This window comes from Syngnathus floridae, chromosome 11, assembly GCF_059516105.1.
Source record: "Syngnathus floridae isolate MCC-2025c chromosome 11, RoL_Sflo_1.0, whole genome shotgun sequence".
NCBI lineage: Eukaryota > Metazoa > Chordata > Actinopteri > Syngnathiformes > Syngnathidae > Syngnathus > Syngnathus floridae.
The window spans coordinates 9049246-9073090 of record NC_142423.1 but is presented as its reverse complement, the minus strand read 5'-3'; the positions used below and the strand labels follow the sequence as shown (position 1 = coordinate 9073090).

Below are 23845 nucleotides of genomic sequence, written 5' to 3'. Positions count from 1 at the left end.
TGGCGTGGAGTTGATTTGGCACATTGCCCCTTCAGGAATCTTGGCAGCGCTCGGTCAGCAGAGACCAGGTTGTAACAAAGTGAGGATATGCTGAGTCGACGCATTTATAGAACCACCATCACCACCATCACCATCTTCTTCCATCCAAGAGGACCATCCGGCTCCCCGAGCGTGAATCCCCCACCATCTCTTGCCAATTCCAAAAGGGTTATTTTCCTCTACACTATACTTTCTCACGCCGCCATATACTGTCCCATGTGACATCTTGAAAGCGCTCCCTTGAAAAAAAAACAAAAAAAAACTACTGTTTGGCACAAAATGATACACATCAAACATCAACACTTGGGAATAACATGAGCGTCAAACAGGAGGGCGATGGAATTTTTCAGTCTTCATTCCCATACATGTAATCCAATGAGAGCCAATACGATTGTGCCGTACAAATATAATACGTACTGCCCACAGTATTCGTTTGACCTATATGTTTTGACCCTCTCATGAACTGTAGCGTAATAAAATGATGAAAGACGGGAAAGTGCAGGAATAACGACAGGAAATGGAAAGTATTGCAATATCAGGAAGTGTTACACATCAAAGGGTGAGTCATTTGAACCGATATTACTTTTCATGAGTCTTATTTAACACTGTTTAATGTATTACTTATATATATGACTTTTGAAAAGGCTTCCGTAATAGCAGGATGCAACTAATCAACTGAACTTCCTCACATACGTCTGCGACATGGAACGAAATATTATCATTTACTTTTTTCTTCACACGCTGTCAAAGTGTGTTGAAAGCATATTAACGTAGTCATTTAAATGGAAGATGGTTACAAAATATGATAAGGCTCTGTGTAAACGTGTGTGTGCGTGTATGTGTGTGTGTGTATGTGTGTGTGTGTGTGTGTGTGTGTGTGTGTGTGTGTGTGTGTGTGTGTGTGTGTGGTCTTGTTGAAATGACCTCACAGCTAATGTGAATGTCCTCAGATTGACCCCAATGGCTGTCATGTGATCCACCCCAAACGCTTCCACCTCACCTCTATAGACGACGCGTAAAAAGCAGCGGAACAAAGCGAGTTACGTAAACATATAAATGTAGTTTTGAACTCTACAAAAAAAAAAAAAAAAAAAGGAATGTTGCAATCACACCACCGGGGTGTGTATGCATTTGCTAAGAGGCGCTGATGTCACCATCGTAAAACACCCTTCCAAGATTTGAGCTTCTTAGTGAAGCTCTTTTTGGAAATGTTTTTGCGCTTCTTATGCAATGTTCCACAGGAGAAAAGTTAGAATATAATCTTGATTTATTTACAACAACCAATCAGATCCCTTTATCTGTGTTTGTATCTTAAAGAAAACATCACAACAATTAATCGACAAGGCACGGCTGAAACTCTGCATTGAGTTAAAAATAATTTGAACAAAAAACTGCATCCGTATAAATTGGAATATTAAACAATATGTTTTATATATGTACAGTGGAACCTCCAAAGTTGAAACCCCAGAAGTCAAACAACAAAATTCAAGCTGTAATGGTGTACAAATATAATATGATTTCAATCTAAGCCTTTTCACACTGCACTTAGTTTTCTTGGCACTTACCGTACGTATCAGCCAACCAGGAAATCACAGTTCGACTTTTCCTACTGCTTGCTCAAAATCACTCCGCCATCTCCTCCTGTTCAATGCATCTTCTGATGTCACCTTTGTATCACAATGTAAAAAGACTTGTAAGTCAAGTCACTTGTATCTCAAGGCACCTGTATGTATTATATTGCTCCCCATGTCCAGAAAGAGCAGCACAATGTCAAATAAATTGAAGTATAAAATTGTAATGCAAATACTGTTAATGGTTTAGATTCTGTTTGAGCCATTATAAACATATATTTTAAATAATATAAAACATATTTTTAAATACAATAGTGGATTTTTTTCCCCTTTTAAAATGGTGGTTCTGAAATGAGAGCAAGATTGAAGGTTCCACTGTACAGTATGCTTAATACTGTGCAGCCAAAGGCACATAGCGACACGTTCATCTTGATTGTCAGCTGACACTGAAAATATGCGACAGTAACTAATCTGATTGTCTCATCGCTCAGATGCAGCTGACAAGATGGCACCTTTTAAGTTATATTTGATGACATCGATGAACATCATGGGAATTCTCGTGCTTTGTGTGTGAAAGCATGTAGATAGACCGCAGACAAACAAACACGTCGTGTGGAGTTCACAGTTACATTTGCCCTCCCAGCGCAAGTCCATCCAGCCTGCCAATCGGAACTCTCTCGGGTCCAAATTCGAACCGCACGTTGCGGTTTTGCAAGGCTGTACCACGGGAGGGATGAGTGTGCACAGTCTAGACTCTTGACCTTCCCGTTCCTCCTTGTCTCTTTCTCAATCGTTTCTTGTAGCAACCTTGCATTTCTAATACAAGTCCTTCATGATCTCCTGCAACAACGGGTGCAGTAACATGTCCACCTCGGTTTTCTTGAGCAACTGGATGAGATGCACGTGGTCGGTGACGATCTGCCGTAGGTCGGTCATCTTCTGGAGCAGCTTGGCGAACAGCTGCAGGGAGTCCGGATGGCTGACTTTGAGCTGCAGCTCCAGGGAGTGCAACACAGTTTCCTGGAGCTGCTCGATGGGCTTGACGTTCAACAGGCCCGGACGGTCTGGGCAACAGCACAGTGAAATGGACACGTGGCCGTGGTGGGGGGGGAAAAAAAAAAAAAAAGAGTACACAATGTTATGAATGGTTGATATGATGACGCTACACATGGCTTGACCATTTTTTTTCTGTAATTATTTCAATTGTGTATGTATGGATGAATAGCTCAAATGAAAATTTTTATCTCAGATACGTGTGAAGGGCAACTATGAATACTTTGGGCGCTGGGCCATAAAAGTCTATATAAAATAAATGATCAGATTATTCTAGAAATGATCGATTTATCTTTATGTCACAGCTATTTAAGTTAATAAGTGACTTAAATGTCGGACATGCCTTCTTATCGGGTTCAAGGACTGACCTCTACCATGACGCTAATCAGCACCATTACTCAAAATACTTTGGATTTGCCCTGCAAATGTTAAGCCAAATAACCGTTAATGAAAATCGTAATTTTTGTGTTTTTCTCAGTTGCTTTGCTTTTAACACTCCTAAAGAAAAACTTTGCAGTGACTGGACATCTTACCACCTTGCCACACTTTTATCAACTAAACTAAATTTTACAATTATTATAAATGTGACTAAAGATTTCCACTGTTTGATTAGAGGAATTCCTCATTCCCTTTCCAACTGTAAATATTTGAAACGGCAGACTTCATAAGGCCACAGACAACGCGTGAGAGCATTTGATCAGGCCCGCCATGCAATTCTCAGAGGAAAAGCTACAATCCCTTCATCTGCCCTCAAATATCTAACCCAAAAATGCTTCAATCATTGCATCATATTTTTTCATGAATGGCCCTCAAAGGACTTCAAAACTTCCTTGACGGAAACAGTTGGAGACCCCTCACCTCCGCTGAGGATAATGACGGCCAGAAAGAGCGCCATGTCGCTGTCGTCCAGCTCTAGCGTGTTGAACTTGACGGAAAACTCAAACTTGGGCTCCAGTAGATGGCAAAAGGGCCTCCGGAGACTCTTGAGGAACTCCCGCGTCATGAAGATTTGTCCGTAAGCGATCAGGGTGCCGTCTTTGTTCATAAGGGGCGCCATCATGATGATGAGGACCTCTATCACACCGTACTTGAGCAACGTCACCTGGGAAGATCAAAACAGAACAGAATAGAATCCAAATAGAGATTGGGGAAATTCCAGCAGCAAAGTGGAAATGCACTGGAGTCATGCATATGTAGTAATGATTGATAAATAAATAAATATTAATTTACTAAATAAATAAATAAATAAATAAATAAAGAAAGAAAGAAAGAAAGAAAGAAAGAAAGAAAGAAAGAAAGAAAGAAAGAAAGAAAGAACGAAAGAAAGAAATTAGAAATAGAAATAATAAGAAACTAAAGAAAAGCTTTGCTTCTCACCTGATCATTGAGATCCAGGTTGACAAATCCCGGGATGCTTTTGGCAAACTCCGTCACTTCTCTCACAGCTTCGGCCGAGCGCGACTGGCAACTGTGGAAGAAACGCAGCTCGACGGCGTTAGTTGTTCCGTGGTCCGTGACGCTCGTCATTCCCACGAAGCTGTATTCCGACCCCAAAAGAGCACCTGCGTATAAAAAAATAAAGTGGGGTGTACCATTCTTCTACTCTATTTGTTTTGAAAATGTATCATTGTGTGACTTTGCTATAGTAGGTGCAACCCTCAAAGTGGCTCACCTCCATTTGTGGAGGAAGGAGGGGACATCTGCTGCTGGTGTTCCTGAATGGGCATCTGCCTGCAGTTGATAAACTGCTCCCCCTCCATTAGAGACTTCATGTCATGGATGACAAAAGGCTGCAAGACACGAGAGAGCCAAGACAAATAAATGAATGACTCAAGGAATGAGAAGCAGATTCACAGATGACCCAATGACTTAACACACTGTTCAGGAACATGGTGCTCGTTAAAACATCACCACAACTGGCACTTAGTCAGTGTAAACACAAACGGGACTCAATAAATCCGAGCACCAAACTCCCGGTAGGCAGTTATTGCGCAAATTAAAGTCGTCTCACAAGAGCAGACACACTTTTTTCCTCCACTCCCTCTTTTTTGTTGTTGTTGTGCGACTCCCTGTCAATTTTGATTCAGATTCATTTTCAAAAACATTACGTTTAATCTGCTCAAGCAAATTTTATTGTGTTCGGCCTGTGACCTCAGGTGCTCTTTGAGTTTTGGCTCCCTGTCCAATTGAGTTTGACAAGAGTCTTAGAGAATAAGCACAGTGAGACTCCCTGCAACAAACAGATGATTGCGAACCATTTGGCGGCTATCACTGTCACCGACAGTCATAACAAGCTAACTGACGAGCCTTGAACTTGACAGAAACAAGCAACAGATAAAGCTTCTGTTACTCTTGCTTCTCTGCTACCAAACTCAATAATCACTATGAAAGTAACTACACAGGAATTCACAATCATCATGGCTGCATGTGCATTCAACTATCTTCACTGTTGCAATTCTGAGGATCGGACACGATTTAGTACTCAAAAGTTCAGTTGCCATAGCAACGCCACATCACACACATGATTAGCATAACAGTCAGTAGTCATTGTTGCATTACAATAAAATTTTTGTTTACGTACAACAAAAACAAAAGTTATGACTGAACAGTGTGTTCTACCATCTGGATATAGATAAAAACAAAAAAAACTTGTGCAGATCCATATTTGCTGTTATACAGTGTGACCACTGCAATGTAAGAGCCAAGACATGTGGAAACCAGTGAGAACACTTGTCGATTAGAGCAACACTTAGTGCAAGGGTGGCACTTTTGCACAACTTGCTGTGTACCAACCAAGTGTTTTTTTTTTGTTGTTTATATATTTCCAAGGACATCTAGCCTTTCTTTGACACTTGCAGCTTCTCTATTACAACCTGCTGAAGACACAAATCTTGATGTGACACTAAGCTTAGAGGCCACATCCCATACGAATCTTTGCAATGGCAAATTGGATTCATGCATTAAACACCTGTTTTTGATTTTTGCCGTTCAGTTCAACAGCAGCTTCTACAAATTAGTACCAATACACAATGTCCCATTGTAAAAGTATCGTGGTGAAGAATGTAAGACCGAGAGCGCCGCTTACCGCATTGTCTCCGGTCTTGCCAGAGAGGATGGCCCTGGCCTTGGCCTTGGTAAGAGGGAAGTACTTTAGATAGGCCTCGTACAAATGTTTGGCCAAGGCCCTCAGATCGGCCGCCTCCGGGTGAATGTGCTCCTTGTCGGACGAAAACTCCGCTAGTAGTTTCTCCTTCTCGGCTTGGGGCATCCGGCCAAAACGAATAGCTGTGAAATGACATGAGAAAAAAAAAAACGACAACACGGGAACTTGTTAGAAGTCAGACAGATACAAATCACAACAATCTGAATTGTAATTTGGATTAAAAGTGCAAGTAGTGATGAACAGGCCATTGCTCTCCCTCATGGTAATGAAATGGTGGACTTTCGACTTATGGCAAACATAAATAATGTGTTATGAAATAACATAAACAACATGTTATGAAACATCTTATGAAACTTATCTCAGTGTCAGTTTGTTTTCTACTTTCTATGTACACATTATGATGATATGTGTGGCACATGCAAATTAAATTACATCATATGTTTAGAAAATCTGGCTTTAATGCATATTTAGTACGACAATGAAATGTCCTTCATCATCCCTTCATTCAATTCCAAGTAGTTGCGTGCGACTGGGAGGTGAAAGGCCACCACTTTTTTTTTTTTTTTTTACGAACCAAACAACTGGGCACCGAGCCCACAACGGTGACAAAGCAAATCAGAGTCGGTTTATTTACCCTGCATGTCAATTATTGATCGTATAAAAAAAAAAAAAAAAAAAAACACAGCCTTGCACATACACAGAAGAAATGTGATATGGAGTGATGATGGAGTTATATATGAGAGACGGGTGCATATCAGAAGTTATTATTAAATTTGATACAAATAATAAAAAGATTCAAATATGGCAAATTGGAGTTGCGACTGTAATTAAAGCTACGTACTAAATGTCAAAATGTAAGATATTTTGAGTAAAAAAATAATCCTTCACATTCCCAATCCCAGATAACAGAAATAGAGGGCAACCAATTTACCGTTATGTGACATGCCGACGTTCAGGCACTTCTGAAAGCGACAGTACTGACATTTGTTGCGGGATTTCTTGTGAATGCGACAGTGGAGGTCGCAGTGATCGTACACCAGCTTCAACCTGATGGTGCGTCTGAAGAAACCCTTAAAAGACACAAAGAATTATTATGGTTGCGTTTAATGTTCTTGGTTCAAGCATCTAGTTGAAAAGGTTAATGTGATTAAATGGGGGCAGCTGTTTTGGTTAGCAACTGAGCAGTTGACTCTTAAATGTGCGAACAACAATATGTGTGAGAATATAAGTGAGAATATTACAATTTCTACTCGTTTCCTTATGGGAAACTGACGTGTCTATTAGAGGGAGACATTTACTATACTTATAACTTCTTTAGGAAATACGTCAGCGGTCATGATACTTTCTGGTGGGACACATTGTATTCAAGCCACATTCTTCTTCTTCCTAGGCAGCAGCTGTTCTGCCTTTTTTTTTCTTTTTTTTTTTAAATCACGTGTTATTTATAGGAGGAGGAAGTTGGGGGGGCGGTGAAACCCCACCTTATTAAAGAATGTTTTCTCTTTTAAAACAATTAAAGTGTTTGCCTCCTTGGCTGACCTCTAGTGAGCCCCCCCCCCCTCCCCCTTGAGACTTAAGAACAATGACTCTTCCTTACACTATGCCTTGGAACGCAACAAACAATGTCTTATTTTATTAAACAATATTAAACTTGTAAACTATACAAAAATGGTGCAGGGCTAGATGTATCGATAATAAGTGTGTTAAAGTGAGAAGAGAGTAATTTGGGAAGAAGCTAATTTAAATGTTTTTTTTTTAAATATGATTTTTTTTAAATGAATAGACGAATAGTTATTTTAACAAATACGTTAAAAATACAGTCAAACGTCCAGAGTCAAAATCTAAAATCTTGGGGATTTTGTTTTCACTCTTTTCTTCCTTAAGTGTGTCCTACCTTGCATCCCTCACAGGCATGGACACCATAGTGAAACCCGGAAGCTTTATCTCCACACACCCGACACTCGATGTTGAGAGCGGCTGTAGACGCGTCGTCCTGGAGCTTGGAGAGTGGCGGACTGTCAGTGTGTTGTGGGGGTGACTCTGGCTCCAGCTTGATGGAATCTGTCGGCAAGAAGTTTGGATGTCTCAAAAAAAAGAAAAAATCTACATTGATCATCAGGGCCTGAACAACATTCTTCTTACAGTTTTTCAAAATTGCGCAGTGCACATAAAAAAGCTGGAATGGAACACAAATGGCCCCCAGGCTGTATTTTGGACTCCCCTGGTTCACACAAATCAGGAGTCAGTTATAACTTACTGTGCAAGTCTGCGTGAGTCCTGTAGTTGTGCATACAGGTGTAGTCCAGGTTGGTGAGGTGGTCGTCGCCCTGCGGCGGACTGGGGTCATAGGCCACGCCGACGGACGTCATGGAAGACAAGAGCGAGGGCGACAGGGAGGAGGACGACGATGAGATGGAGGTGTAGTCCAACGTGGTCAGGTGTTTCATCTCCAGCGCGTGGGAGCTGTCATTCAACTCGGGCAGATCGGCGGCGTTTAGACTGAAGCCCACGGGCCAGGCAAGGAGATGCTGGGTGTCCACCATGTCTGCTACAGAGAGAGAGAGAGAGAGACGGGGGATCATTGACGTGTTCGCCGATACAACAATTCCGTGTTTACCGCATATGTCCTTGCTTCAAAGAAAAACAGCAAAAAAGAATGTAAAACATGGAAGAAAGAACGAATGTGGGGAGAGGGGGCGGCTGGTGAAGAGATAAGAAAATAAGGAGGAAGTGTCAACTGGGAGATGTGGACATGCTCACATACATGTCATGCTAACGATGCATGTTTTGTGTCACGGAAAAAAAAAAGTGCACACATAAAATTGAAATAGTAGTATTGGACTTCATCCCTGCAGTTCGTTATCTGCTCCACAGGGAGCTAGTTTGGAACACAGTCGGAACAAGACGAACCTCCTATTGATGTTCGGGTGGCTTGCTCAGAAGTTGCCCAAACCAAGAATACACAAACAACAGTTTGTGACAGTGACCTGTGAAATAAGTCACTCATTTTGTTTTTATATCGAACGGTGTGAACAGCACTCAATTTAAAGGCAGTTTATCTGCTTACTTTGGAAGAAGACTATAACAAAAAGTGGGTCCGGAAAACTGATATCTAATGAGAAAAACACAACTCAATAGAGAGACTAGAGCTAAAACTCTTCGTATCCCAACACAACCTAAAGCAAAACAATGCAAACCTGTTGAGAAAAGTAAGCTTTTAGAACCCGTTTGGTAATTTTTTCTAACAGGACCATTTTAAAAATTCAACATTGAAAATTGATGGGGTGATGATGTCATTTGTTTCTGGTTTGAGGAAAAAAATTGAAAGTCCACAGTGGCCTATGCAACTATGAGAGCGTGAAATACTGCAATGAAAGGTTAGAAATAATCAATAGAATTGTACTACCTACAGTCTGAAAATAAACTTCCGATAAACATTGATAAAAAAAATGCCTGAATGGACCCTCCCCCCCAAAAAAAACCCCAACAACAATGAATGAGCTGAATTATGCAACAACTAAAATAAGACGACGGAGGTAGAGAAGCTATAAAAATGGATCGCACAGCTCTGGGCTGGAAAAAAAAACATCCTCTTTTGTCAATTACCTTATTGTTTCCTTTTTTACTGCTTTGGAATGCGGCAACAAGGTTAGGACTACTTAGAATTCACATCACAGTGACATTGTTGCAGCTTTGTGTTTGTGTGCAACTTTCAGCTTCCATCACCTTGGAAGCGACTTCTGAAGGAAAAAAAAAATGCAGACTATTTATAACTGGAGAAAGCGGAATATTTGTCCATTTTTAGGCTGTCGGCCAAATCTGTACTGAAAATAGACACGCCCGAAGTTTGCAAACATGTTTGGGGGATAGAAAGCTTCAAGCTGAGGAAGTCAAAGCATTGCAGCTTGAGAATCTCGTTAATCACATGGCGATCATAACAACCTTTTCTGTTCATGAGTCCGTGACCGCACGATGCAACGAATGAATGAAACGTGCGTGCGTCTGCGAGCAAACACACTGTCAAAGCGGTATAAAAGATGAAACATGAGTGTGGTTTTGTCGTTTGTGAGTGTGTCGCCCCAGGTCTTGGCTTGCCACATGTCAGAACTGGTGCACCTTGTAGGAGGACTTTGTCTCAGTCATGACATCACATAACAAAAAGGCCAACGGTCAAGCCAACTGTCACAATTTCAGTGATACCTTGACTTACAAGTTTCATTTCTTCCAATTACTAAATCATTTTAGGTTAAAAACTATTTGGGTTTTCAAAAACAAAGCTTTTAAGCCACAGCGCAAAAAGGCAGCTGCAAAAATGACAACACCTGATGATTTATTTTTTTGTCAGGATTTCACATAAAGAAATCAAACCAATTGTCTTTAGCAACTCAAACAGTCCAAATCAGGATTGCTCCATCTTGCTGGAGTTCAGGCTCTCTTATTCTACCAAAAACTTGATCGGGTCTAACTTTTACTTCATCGTGAACAAAACAAACGGCGATCCAGAGTTACGATTAGGGACTGAACGGCTTAGATTTTTGTCATTGATAAATTCACCCTGGGTGTGAATGTAGGTGTGGTAGTTGCTGGTGTCTATGTGTCAGCCATGCATTGAGAAAGGGGCGTAAACGCCACCCACGCATACATTCAACCATGAAGAAGGAACAATATAAACACACAGGAGAGAAGTCGACACCAAAGCCAGATGTGTATTATGCAAGGGAGACAAAAATGAAGAACCGGTTTTGCAGCATTCAATGCTGCCCTTATCGCCTCACCTTTAATAATAAAAAAGACAATGCCCTAGCTCTATTAAGAGGCGAGCCATGAAACTGACAAAGAAATGTATATCTGCCACACCCTATGACATGTGTTGAATGACAAAATATCACCAAAATATTCATCATTAAACATTGTTAGCTATTTTAACCCTTTGGCCAAAAGCTTGTATAGTAAAAGTGAAAAAGTTATTGCTCCCTCCCTTATATGTTTTGTTTCCCACAGTAGGTGACAGTTTTCAATTATTAAGATATTAAAATATCTTCCAAAGACAAAAAAAATGGCTTTACGATCTGAAACATTACATGTGAAAAATATGCCCACCCCACGAAAAAATAAAATCAGGAATAATGCAAAAACTTTTTCATGACACTGCTTTCCAATGAATATGGCATGAGAAGGGAAAGTAGTAACAAGATGTGCCACTTCCTCAAAAAAAGAAAAAAAAAATTCTCGCTGCATTCACTGAATAAGCCTCTTCTGCGTCAATCGTTACCTTTGAAACAACTCAGCGTTCTAATTTTTGCACGGTCAGTCCGACATGACACAAGTGTCCATCGTTAAAATGGGGGGGTTAACTCGACAGCCGCTTCATTAGGTACACCTTCGCGTGCTACATCCAAACCAACCTGGTTGACCTTCTACCACAACAGACAGAATGTTATTTATCAGTGTCTATGTTATATTATTTTATATTGATGTCTAAGCAATTTTAAGAGAGCCCATTAGTGGCTGTTGTTAACTTCAGGCAACTTAACCTGACAGGGTTTTCCCCCATCCACTCATGATCAAACATCAGTGCGACAGAAGAAAAAAAAAATGTCTGGCCTATCGAGCACCCACTTGCTCTGTTGGTACTGAATTCACAGCGACGGGGTTCAAAAGCTTGTCAGGACGTGTGGTTTGGAAACCACCAACAACATCGGCTCGGAGTGAAACTGTGCCCCGACTGTCTGATCTCTTTATGTTTCCGATTGGTGTCATGTTCTGAAAAGATCGGAAAGCGGAGGGCGACACGGTCCATTGGAGGTCGGGAAGAGGGGGAGGACATACTACTTTGAAAATGTGCAAAAAAAGAAGTGTAACATTGTAATCACACAAAAGGTAAGGATGGTCTAAACTTTAAGAACTGTCATTTTGTATTTCTTAATTGCAATGACATACAGGAATGATACGGGATGATGTTTACATTGGCAGTTGTTCAATGTTATCAACAGAACAGAAAAGTAAGAATGAAGACAAAATAAATGTATTATACACGGTTTTTAATCGTTACTCCGCTAGAAGATTTTTGTTCTTCATTATCAATACATCAAATAATTTGCTGGAGTGATTTTGAGTGAGGGGGTACACCCTGGATTGGTAACCTGTCAATCACAAACCACCACTCACACTAATTGGCTAACTTGTTAACCAAGTCATTCATTTACACTGTTAAGTTTGTTTCGCAGGTCAGTCTGCTCTGCTGCATAATTAATCATCAACAGAAGAATTTCTGCACACTTTATATATATATATATATATATATATATATATATATATATATATATATATATATATATATATATATATATATATATATACTCTAGAATCAGCAGCTTTGCAAAAACAGAGCTAAACCAGCAAATTAAACATGATCATTAATTTGTGTAGATTTCTTGGAAACTTTACCAGATCATCTGCGTAACATGTCAGTGAGTAAGCTGACAAATAAAAACATGAAATCACAACAAGGTGGAATGAGGATAAACTGTATAAAAACAGTAGCTCAAGCACTACAATGACATAAATGACACACACACACACATACATTTGCACGCGCACACACACGCACATACACAATGTTCCACTCACCCTGTTTGTCCTTATCAATTCAGTGTTAACCATGAGCTCACACTCCAACAACTGACAGTGAAGAGGTTTGCATGCCTGCGAATGTGTGTGTGTGTGTGTCCGTGTACGCAGTCATGCTTTTCCTCAGGAAGTGATGACCGATAGAAAGGGAACTACATACACACACACACACTCCCCCACACACATTTTCTCTCTCTGACAGTCTGGGCTCAGCAGAAGTTCAGACAGCTCAGCATCATGTGCTCAGGTTATGACTCTATGATTACTAATCTATAATATAAGGAGTGTGTGTGTGTTTGCCGCATGGCCTTACACTTGCTGCAAGGCCTTACACAATGTCATTGAATGAACAAACATGTTAAAAAAAAAAGAGGATTCAAATCATAAAAATGAAAATGTTAAAAGTGCAAGTGTGGGCGAGAAGTGTCAGACATGAGATGCAGCCAACTTCCTGTCGCTTTGGTCTGACAGGCGACCTGACGCTGCCTCTGTGGTTGCACTTCTCTCCCGCCAATCTTGCAGTCACTCGGTGTCTGTGTGACAGCGGCGACCTCTCAACATACAATAATCACGACACCGGAGAATGATATGTGTCATTTTGAAATAATGTCCTGCTTTTTGAATAAAGAAATGGATATTAAAGCATGTTTGATTCATGGCATCTGATTAATCGATTAATTGACGAAATAAACGACAGAATTGTTTTTTTCTTCTTTACGGCTCTCAATTTGTTTGAGTGCAATGTCTTCAGTTGACTTCCATTTTTACAACTATCATCCAAATCTGAAACTGAGCTTGGACATTCCGCCATTTTAAACAGTAAAAATCTCCCAATATATTTTCTCATTTGAAAATTTGTGCTGCATTACAAATAATGTCAGCGTATCCAATCCAGATGACCTGATGTGAACCCAAACTGATTTTAGTATACAGCAAAAGGAAAAATATTTACTTTTGTCAATTTGAGATTTATTTGCTTTGTAAAAAACTCTTGTGTCATCTATTTGATTAAGCAAGTGACATATGGCATAAGTGCCAAATGAATTCATTTTAACATTATAAAAGTAACTTTTACATTCAGCAGAGGAGTGAGAGGAAATAATTAGTTATTATGAAAAGCTGAACTTTTTAAGGAAACAAAACTCGACAAGGCAGACGGTCTGTCATTGGTCTGCCGCTGTCAATCATTCACACACTTTTTTTTTTTTTATTTTGTCACAGAGGGGGCAAAGATGAACGCGTATATATAACAGCTCCAAACATCAACAACAAGGAGACTGTAAGAGCACCTGGACTGATGTTTTATCGCTTCAATTTATTGTCTTGTGAACAAAAACACATTTCCATTGTCATAGGGCGGATTGAGTTTTCCAGGTCCAAACACACACACATACACACATGTGACTGGATCGTAAGGTGTGTCCTCAGGACCGCGGGGTTACTGAAGTTCACCCCCTTAATGCAAACAAAGACACGCGAGGATCCAGAAGGTGCATGCATGGGCATGTAATGTGAAAGTGTGGCTAATACTGAACAACTTTCTATTTTTCATAAGCATATTTTAGTCGAGATCATCACAAGTGTGTACTGGAGGGGTCGGGGAACAGTCTTAAAGAATTTGGCAAGACTACCTGGACACTGCCTCAGAATTGACATATGTGTGTATGGGAAACTGTGATTTTCACAATAATTCGAGGACGTGAACTTTCCTCCAATTCCTTTAAATAGTTATGAGTTAATGGTTGATGAGTCCCTTGAGTCACAAACACTTCCTTCGTGGATTAGGGGAAGGAGTGGCGCACGTCGTCAAGGTCACACACAGACACACACACACACACAGTCGCAAAGAAAAATGGCCTTGAAGACTGTGTGTGTATTGTATACAAAATGTATAGTTGAGCTGAGGTCACAAAAGTTCAGTTCAGGTTGGTTTTGAGCTGAGTCTAATCCAAATGCTGCAATGTCTCGTGATGGGAAGGAGTGAGATGAGATAACGTGGCAAGAATGGCCTGAGGTAGAATACGGGAAGGCTCGTGCCTTGGTTCCTCGAAATGCTGAGGAAAAGATGCGAGGGGGCTGCGTCCGCAAGACAATAACATGGCAAAAGATGACGTTAACTAAGCAATGGGAGTTGCAAAACACAAAAGTTCAAGGTAGATGTCAATCTGAATCAGTTCACCAAATGGACTTAGTCCTGAATTGACTAGAACCCTCTCCATGATAAATCGATATTATGCGGTTAAATTACAAGCTTGGTGAAAGGCATTAATGAATCCATTTTCTTACGAGGTCATTCCAGGCCATTCAAGAGAAATCCACCAAAATCACGTTACGCCACAACTTTAACTGGTCTAAGGTCTAGTCACCAAATTGTCAGGTGTGCCGGATTATGCTCTTGAAGAACCACAAGAACAGATTCTCAGACAATAAATTAGACCCGTTGGAGCCAAAAATGAAGATGCCGGTTTTTACTTCATCTACGAAAATATAGCCCCCTTGTCTTAATTACAGATATCACCGTCAAGAATGTGAACCCGTTTTCAGAAAGATGATGCCAGATTTGAGGCCATGACAAAATACATTAGAATAATCCATCTCACAAATTTACCTGACATCTTGGTAAATTTGCCATTGAGTGGCTAATTGTCTAGCCAAAAGTCACCTGGGATAGGATCCAGTTCAAGCGTGACCCCGAGCAGGGCAAGTATTAACCGAGAGACGTCATGCATCCATGGCAACACACACTTCAGTAATTCCGCGGGCACACAAAATCTTCATCAGTCCCAGAAGACACATGAGGTTTGACCCAATCAATGCGTGATTTTGAATTATTGTATTCCCATAGCGAGAGGAAAGTGGAACAAAGGCTACTGTACTCTGCTTCTGTTGAAACTATGCTCAAGTCCACTGGTAGAGAAATACTTCACTTTAAAAACATATTTTCATGTTGTTATGACACCAATTGATTACTGACATCGTTTACGCATTTCTTGCTGTATCATTTTTTTTTATATCAGAACTAACTGGCCTTAGAACAGGCATGTAAAAAGGGTGTTGACTTTTTATGTCCACTATATGTCAGGACTGCCATTAAATGAGGACCCTTTCCTTTCCTTGCTGGCTCTTTTCTTTGGAAGTCATTAGGGAGCTTCACTTGGAAGGAGCTGGTGGGCGTGCAATTACCTAGAGGGGGAACTCCAAATCCACTGGCCACCAGTAAAGATGTTGCCATGTCTGTTCCCTGTTATGTGGCCCCTTCAGAACCTAAATTTTTGTTTCCCTGGCTGGGAAATTGTCAAACAGGGAAGCTATTATTATGATACTAGAAATTTAATTCCACTTTTCCAAGAAAATAAGCTTTTCAGGGTAAAATGTTGTAAGAAGACTGGAATCGGTTACATGACTAGCCTTTGCTGTTAATAATTACATCTAATTTAAAAATAAATAAATAAATAAATAAATAAATAAATAAATAAATAAATAAATAAATAAATAAATAAATAAATAAAACTCCGATCTCAAACCTTCACTAAATCAATAAGATCTTGATAAAGTAAATCAAAGGTTGCTTTTCCGCAAAAACTGTCACAATTAAATCACGGCCCACAACTTGTCAGCTGGCGTACGTGTTTGTTTGCATTCTATTAATCTTGCTTATCTGCGCTGTGGAAGAGATAGAAATGCAACTATGTCTAGTGAAGCACGCCATGTGAGGTGGCGACATCAACATACGATGGGATGCTATCTGAGGCACTCCCTTCATTTATGACGGCAGAGCAAAGTCTCAGTCATTCACTCACGCCACACTCACGCTACACACATACACACACACACACACACACACACACACACACACACGCACACACACGCACACACGCACACACACACACACACACAAGGCAAATTTTTTTCAATCCACGCTAATTACAGAGGATTGAGACTGGTTTGGCCCAAATTCACGTATATAATTGACGTGCAATGAAATGCAGTGAAAAAATATGATAACAATTAAAACAAAAAAATTCTCCCAAAAAGACTGATAAAAAATCCAATTCACTGAAAATGTTTCTTTTTGTTTTTCAAAATTCAAACTGTTGTATTAAAAATGTTATACAATTGTCACACTTTGTAGTAATTGAGCTAATAAAGAGTTTCAACAAATCATTCGGAGTCCTTTAACCTCGTCTAAAAAAAGATTATTCCTCAGTATGTATAATCAGTTCCCCTAATTTAAAATAGATCCTGTTACATCAATGCTGAAATTTTCAGTGCAGTTTTTTTTTCTTAATTATTCTGACCAACACCCAGTAAAACTTTCCATGAATGTGAGCAATCGACTTCTTTTTTGTTTACATTATTACAGGATATATAATAAATCTTCTGGCAAAAAAACAACCATTTGTGCAACAATGATTGTTTGATGTTGCTGCTGATGTCAACCTCAATGGAAGCGGTAGCGTCATTTGGACCAATTGTCTGTTTTTAGCAGTGCAAGTTTGAACGGCTCCTTTACTACTTTTTACAAAACACGGCTGCACCTGCCGGTCGTTGCGACACATTCTGGCAAAATGAACACAATTGTGTAACAGCGCCACAACAGACTGGTTCGAGTGCTGCTTTACTAGGCAAAACCTAAGAAAAATTAAAATTCTAAAAAAATCAAAATTCTATCATTTATACAGGCATGCTGTTTAGTAATTTTAACATTTTCAACGGTCAGAGAAATGTCAATTTTCCCCACGCGCCAGCTTCCTTCCACTCTAAAACTATTCCTATAAGGGTCTTGCGGTTGGTTTGCAACCAATCAAAGATGAATCCTATCTCTCGCTAACAGTCAGCTAAACTCCAACAAATCGGACACATGGAATTACATTAATCAAATGAATTTTATTTTTTTCCCTTCTGGGATTTTCTTATTTTCCTTTATACCACACAATCTTTGAGACTTTTTCCTTCATCAAGTTTTCTTTGCCAGGACTAACTCCAGAGTTCCTTTAGTTGAATTATGCAAACAAAACACTTTAAAAAAAGAAACACTTGAAATATTTCACCATTTTACAAACTGCAATCTGTAACTGCATGTTCCAACTGGTCCATCTGTAGATATGGAAGAGATCCTCAGCAAAATATTTGTAGCTTGAACGCACATACCTCAGGTCAAAAGTTTCCAAAATGTGGAGAAATTGCTGCTTTTTAAATGTAAAAATATGCCCCATGTCTTGTCATATAAACCTTGAGTGAATTAAGAACTCTGATTTCAGAATTTCTCAATTTGATCCACCTCAAATGTCCCTTTTTCTTTTTACTATTCAAATGTATATTCTTAATTATTTAGGGCAATCCTGATTAATCGTGACTTTCCTTCTCACTTTCTGAATATAATGATCTGAAATTAAATTTTTCATTTTCAAATCACAAATGTGTTTTAGAAGGCTCTTTGGTGGATTGTTTATTTCTTTGTTTGATTTGTTTTTGCTAAAATACCATGCAAAAATTGGGGTCCCAGGATGGTGACAGGTTGAGGGCCCCAATATTTGATAGTAGCAGTGTCACTGAATAGGTGGCCTTAGTGTTATATCAAAATATTAATATATACGTATATATAATATTTTCAAAAGCAGCACATTTCTGGCATGAAGGCAAAAAAAAAAGAAAAGTCACCACTCTGAAGTGACTCAGCAGATTTCATGCATATCCACATTGTGATGACTCATGATGACCAACCAAACACTTTCAACAAAACTGTTGGAAAAAAAAAAAAAAGATTGCGCAACATCTCCACTATATGACAGATAATTGAATCCCATGAACGTGAAAGAGAAACACAAATAAAGCAAACTTACCTAAGTAACTACGATCAGCTTGATGGTTAAAGTCTCTGCCTGGAGTTTGCATGTCAAAGTCACGTTCAAAGTATGGACCAGGAGCACCTGACTGGCTGTCACTGGCGCGTCCTTTAACCGCACCCCCCAGACACCCATCACCGCCACCCACCACCCCCGTATCCCGGTGGACGCCTCGCCCAACCAAGTGTGTTGCAGACGGGTACAGCCACCCTGACAGTACCGCTCGGTTCCGTCAAAACAAACAAAAAAAAACTTTCCCCCAATACAATCAGAAATCATAACTTACTACGCCGATGTGCAAAAAAGAACTAACCCGGTTTTATTTATGCATGCATTAAAATCTGCTTCCTCTTTGCTTCCCTGTGGAGCTCCAGTTCCCCACCACGGTGGCTTCTCCCAGCTGTGGCCGCCTCCACTGATCCGACTGCCGGCCTCTTGTCAGCCTCTGCCCCTCCTCCTCGCATACATCTCGGGGACGCCGTTGGAGCGCCGATTGCACACAATTACACAACAGGCAGTCGTTGTGTCCCGCCGATGTAAATCTAATTAAACGAGTTTGGCTCGTTCTCTCCGGGTTGCCTTTTCAAGTTGTGAAAACTCACTGAAACGGCATTTTACTAACTAAACCGGTACTGGGAACCTTTACTGATAAAATCTTAGTGAAGACACTTTTTAAGGTATTTGGGAATTTAGAGGTAAAGTTTTCAGTCTAATTGTAGGAGTCTTGACTATTTACTTCAACAATGGGATTGGAATAATCCGCAACAGTATTCAACAACAAAAAAACAATATTAATACTTAGTACTAGTCCACAGTTAGACTCTTCATAAAGTTCGACTGATTGGAATTCATTACACGTGTTCCCTCGAGAATATTTTGCTGTCTAATCTGTAATTCCTGTGAATAAATCCCAGCAGTTTTTCTTTCCTGTGGGCGTAATATACCAAAGTATTTTAGTGTTCCATCATTTCCGTTTGCACAAGACTACGCGCCTTTCAAGTTAGGCAGCATACACGCTTACCAACACAAGGCCCAAACTTAGGCATCCCTTCCGATCAAAGTCACCAAAGGCTTGATTCTCGGATGCCTCTAACAGATCCTAACCAATAATCCAATAGTGTGGGGTGTGTTAGGAATGATTTCCTCTCGCTTAAATGCTCGTAAACAGTCAAGACCAAGTATTGTAAACCTGTTCAATACTACTAATCACAAACCTTCAACTGCAAACTGCAAAAAAACAAAAAGGTAAACCTTAATACTTACGATCATAAACCCTCAACAATCTACTCTACTCTACTCTACTCTACTCTACTCTACTCTACTCTACTCTACTCTACTCTACTCTACTCTACTCTACTCTACTCTACTCTACTCTACTCTACTCTACTCTACTCTACTCTACTCTACTCTACTCGACTACTTTTTACATACATATATTTATCATAATAATTCAATTCCATTATTGATTTTTCTGTCCAAAATGGATGGATTTTGACTTATGTCTCACATATCCTGCTAGTCATCATTAGCCACTTAGCTACCACATATGCTAGTTCCATTCATCACAGCTGCTTTTAGTCATGTAGCCTCAATAAAACTTTTCCACATGCGCATGTCGCCATCTGGTGCACAACTGAGCAGGTATCATCAAGTATGATTTCATCTGAGAGATGATGGAGTCACATCTTTATTAACATGAATCATCTGTACATAAATAACAGGGTCATCAGTCACCAGGTCATGCAAAGCACTATTTTGCGGTTACAAATATAAACAGTCACTACAAAAAACAAAATTTGTTACTAGATTGCCATAAATATATAGCCTCCCAAAAATAAATCAATCAATCCATTTATTAGAAAATAAATCAACTCCTGAGATGGCACATACAGATGGGTGACAAGTGGAAGTTAAAAACAACCTGGCATCATCTCAGTCAACTGATAGGCAGCCATGATGCTAGTGTTAACAAATCCTAAAATGACATACGGCAAGGCTTGGATGTCTTATTATTTCCATGATTAAATACTGGACCATACAAGACTCATTTCTTTCCTGCCTTTTTTAATCCTTTTTCTTGCCGCCTGTCTGTACATACAGTACATCCATCCATACGAACAAACATTCAAACAATAAGGTTACCAGTTGGCAAGGGATACACAGTAAATGACACGTTGACAAACCAGCGCACACTAAACAGAAGAGGATGCTGTCCGGGTTGCCTTCAGGTCTAGTCCACTCTTAATGGTCTTAGCACCCTTTGGTCTGGTTTGCCCTGGTCGGACACATTCTTATACTTATATCGTCATTTCAGCTCAGCTCTTATACTTTGTAGTTTCATTTATCTTGTGTGCACCATTCCTCAAATAAAAACCAACGGAACTCTACTAAAATGAATTGTAACCCATCTAAGCCTGAGTGTGAACATAGGCTACTCGGAGTATTTCAATTGTGGTTTGAAATAGTTTGGCAAATGAATCTGGTTCCACCAAACGTAGGTGCGGTTCAATACAGCTCAAGTGTGAACGCCAAAGCTATGGATCAACATTAGAAAAAAGACAAAGAACTTTGGTCACAGTATTTGGAATGGAAGACCTGCACCTGTTTATTGGTCAATGATGAGTTAGCAAATCTCACCAATAGGGGAAGAGGTTAGACTAGATTAAAAGGAACCAAAGGTTGAGTGAAAGCACCCTTCTTCTTCTTTGTCATTTTCATCGTTGATACTGGAAAGTCGGTTCTAACTTAAAGGAATTTCAAAGGGGAAGATGTCGAACAGATACACAAGTCTCATATGTACGTTCATATTCATGAAGATAAATGGGTGACACCATTCAACAGTCATGTCAAGGTGTTATTGCACTACTGTCTCAATGTCTTCTTATGAGCATAATCAACAACTTACAATACCGTAGATAGATCTACACAAGAGGTGGAACGAGATCACCAGTCACAGCAGCAGACATGCGTTTTTTTTCCTCTTTGAAATCCATTCATTTAATACTTGACAGGGCTGACTCTTGTGGGTCCAAATCACCTTCACCACGTTGCTTTAACCAGGGACTGCATTCTTCTGAATTCATTAGTGCTTATGAAAGCTAGCCACATTAGCGTTGCCGGCTAAAGTTAGTGCCACAGATTGGTCACCTTACCTTTATAGCTTAGCATTATATGTTAAAAAAAAAAAAAAATACATACGTTATACAAGTACATTGTTTGCCTTGGAGCAGACGAACATTATTCTGCACTTATCTGGGTTTGTCCGTAGTTCTGGAAACGGAACACAACCGTGCCAAATATATGTTGAAAGAAACAAAAATGCCCATCTGGCCCATCTGCGTTTTGGAGTGTGGAGCTTAAAGGCGAACAGTGACTTGTAAACCCTGGTCTTGCCCCTTTCTTTGTAAGCAACTGATGAATGAATTCCAAGACGACTCAGGTCTGCACAGCGAACAAACAAAGCTGCGAGTTGAAAACACGATAAGGCTACAACATCTAGAGAGAGGCAACGAAAGGCAAAATTTAACACTGATAGAGCTCCTGGCAGACACTCCAAAGGTCATGGCACGACCTCTCGGAAGAGCCATGCAGACACACGCACGTGCACACCCACACACATACATACACACACACACGGATAAAAGATCGCAAATTCCTTCACGTCGATAGGCAGTCGGCAGACGAGACAGCAAGGCTGGATTTACATCGGTACACATAATGTCTTTTTTTTTTTTGTTTGCTTTTAAAATTACACACAAGTTTTACTGAGCGGGACCAAATAATGGGTTTACTGCGAACTACGAGGGAAACCATCAAGTATATCACAAGTAGTTAAAATGCTAATAAATCCAGCCACTCACGAAGGAGTTATGTCACCGATAAAAGCTACTGGTTTGATAGCCTGTGTGTGTGTGTGTATTAGAGAGAGAGAGAGAGAGAGAGAGATAGAGAGATAGAGAGAGATACGCAGATGTGTCGTGTGTGTGTGTGTGTGTGTGTGTGTGTGTGTGTGTGTGTGTGTGTGTATACTGCATCTATACTATATACATTCTGTAATATACTTTCATATAATTCTGTTTCTTTAATGTGCTTTGGAAAAATAAACATTATTCTGTAATATGCTGTGCTATTCTATCGAGGATATATCAGTGACATAACTCATCATTCCATCTATTGTGGCACAGCGACATGCACTTAACATCCGGGCCAGGGGGCATCACTGTTCACTCGCACGGACATGTTGACACGAAGGACGGACGGACGGACGTAGGGGGTACGGCACACTTAAAATTGAAAACGCACATACAACGTCTCAGACTGCGTCACATTGAAATGTCAATCAAGTCATCGCTGGCCAATGAGGAATAGGAGAGGGGAGTAAATGAGGGCAGAATGGTAGAGGTCGGTGTCTAGTCAGAGAAAAGGCTGGCGAAGGACTTCCGGATGTTGCGAATGGTCTCGGCCTTGGCCTCTTCTTGGCCGTCGCCGCCTCCGGAGCCGGACACCCCGCGGAAGAAGGAGGAGTCGCTGAAGGCGTTGAAGGCATTGGTCAGTGACTGGGACTTACTGGGAACGGTGGAGAGAGAATGGGAAAGGAAGGAAGGGTGCAAGGATGGATGGAAGGGAGATAGGAGATAGGAAGACGGGATGAGGGAGGATGTCAAACATTGGGAAACATTGTCACATTAAACAGAGACACTCGGACGATAAAATCTACCACTACACTAGAACACACCGTCAGATTAAATAGAAGACTTAGCACGGGCGCTAGTGTGCTGACAACAAGGCTCTTACTTGAGCAGAGGGTGGGTTTTTGGCTGCTGGTCCTCCAGGGGCTCGGCAGGCTCAGCGGCAGTTTCAGGTTCAGGGTCCTGGGACGTGGACGCAGTCTTGGCTGGAGACTGCACTATAGGTGGGGACTGATTGGCTTTGGCCGGCGACTGCACCTCTTGCGCCGTGCCGGGTGACGAGGCCACCTCTGAGGCCTCGGCAGGCACCGGGTTTTGGGGGGTGGATTGAGGTTTGGGTGAGGCTCTGGGGGCAGGCGGCGTTTGGGGCTTTGGCTGCAGCTGCGGCTTGGAGTTCCTGCGGACAGGAGGGATGGGCTTGGCGGGCGGGGTGGGTTTTGGCGGCAGATCCTTCGGTTTACCCGGAGCTTGGGCTGGGGAGCCCGGGGGTTGGGGCTTGGGCTGCTCCGTAGTGGGAACTGAAACTGGGGAGCCTGGACCTGCCGACTTAGCAGGCGAAGAAGGAGACGCTTTGGCTGGAGCGGCAGTGGAGGAAGCAGAATCTGGAGCGGGTTTTGTGACAGAGGGTGCTCTTGTCATGGGAGGAGGCCTCTGCACTGGAGGCTTTGTGACCGAGGTGGACTTCTGGACCGGGCTTGGCTTCTGGGACTGAGCTGTTTTCTGGGCTTGGGTGGACTTTGATGGAGGCTCAGAAGATCTCTTATTTGTTTCTGTTGATGACTCCACACTCTGTGGTTTGACTGATGCACCTAAAAATAAACAAAGAAATAATTACATTTACCTTAATTTTACATT

The 23845-nt window shown here is 40.8% G+C and overlaps 2 protein-coding genes across 3 annotated transcripts in view; both read right to left on the bottom strand.

Moving 5' to 3' along the window:
• Positions 1-1288: 1288 nt before the first annotated feature.
• pparg (peroxisome proliferator-activated receptor gamma) lies at positions 1289-18844 on the bottom strand. 2 transcript variants are annotated; one of them, XM_088389127.1, is made up of 9 exons: positions 18300-18844; positions 8084-8371; positions 7721-7887; positions 6758-6896; positions 5749-5948; positions 4336-4453; positions 4041-4225; positions 3522-3765; positions 1289-2674 (listed from the first exon to the last, which is right to left on the bottom strand). In XM_088389127.1, exons 1-9 carry the CDS (start codon positions 18349-18351, stop codon positions 2427-2429), a joined length of 1641 nt encoding a protein of 546 aa, XP_088245253.1. In that variant the 5' UTR covers positions 18352-18844; the 3' UTR covers positions 1289-2426. The 2 variants fall into 2 exon arrangements, with proteins under 2 accessions (XP_088245253.1, XP_088245252.1); XM_088389126.1 differs by having other exon boundaries at positions 8084-8374; positions 18300-18842.
• Positions 18845-19976: 1132 nt separating this feature from the next.
• syn2b (synapsin IIb) overlaps positions 19977-23845 on the bottom strand; it is a 33414-nt gene continuing 29545 nt past the window's right edge. The window contains exons 12-13 of the mRNA XM_088389257.1: positions 23097-23799; positions 19977-22868 (exon numbers count right to left, since the gene is read on the bottom strand). Of these exons, the coding sequence (XP_088245383.1) occupies positions 22712-22868; positions 23097-23799 (860 nt within the window). The 3' untranslated portion in view covers positions 19977-22711. The remainder of the gene's footprint in view (positions 22869-23096; positions 23800-23845) is intronic.

What these genes read in the sequence shown, in the direction of transcription:
- pparg (XM_088389126.1), bottom strand. Translation starts at nt 18,351, where the DNA reads ATGCAAACTCCAGGCAGAGACTTTAACCATCAAGCTGATCGTAGTTAC. An exon ending in AGCTGATCGTAGTTACTTAG is followed by an intron (nt 8,375 to 18,299) that starts GTAAGTTTGCTT and finishes CTCTCTCTGTAG; the next exon opens with CAGACATGGTGGACACCCAG. An exon ending in CGTCGGCATGTCACATAACG is followed by an intron (nt 5,949 to 6,757) that starts GTAAATTGGTTG and finishes GTCATTTCACAG; the next exon opens with CTATTCGTTTTGGCCGGATG.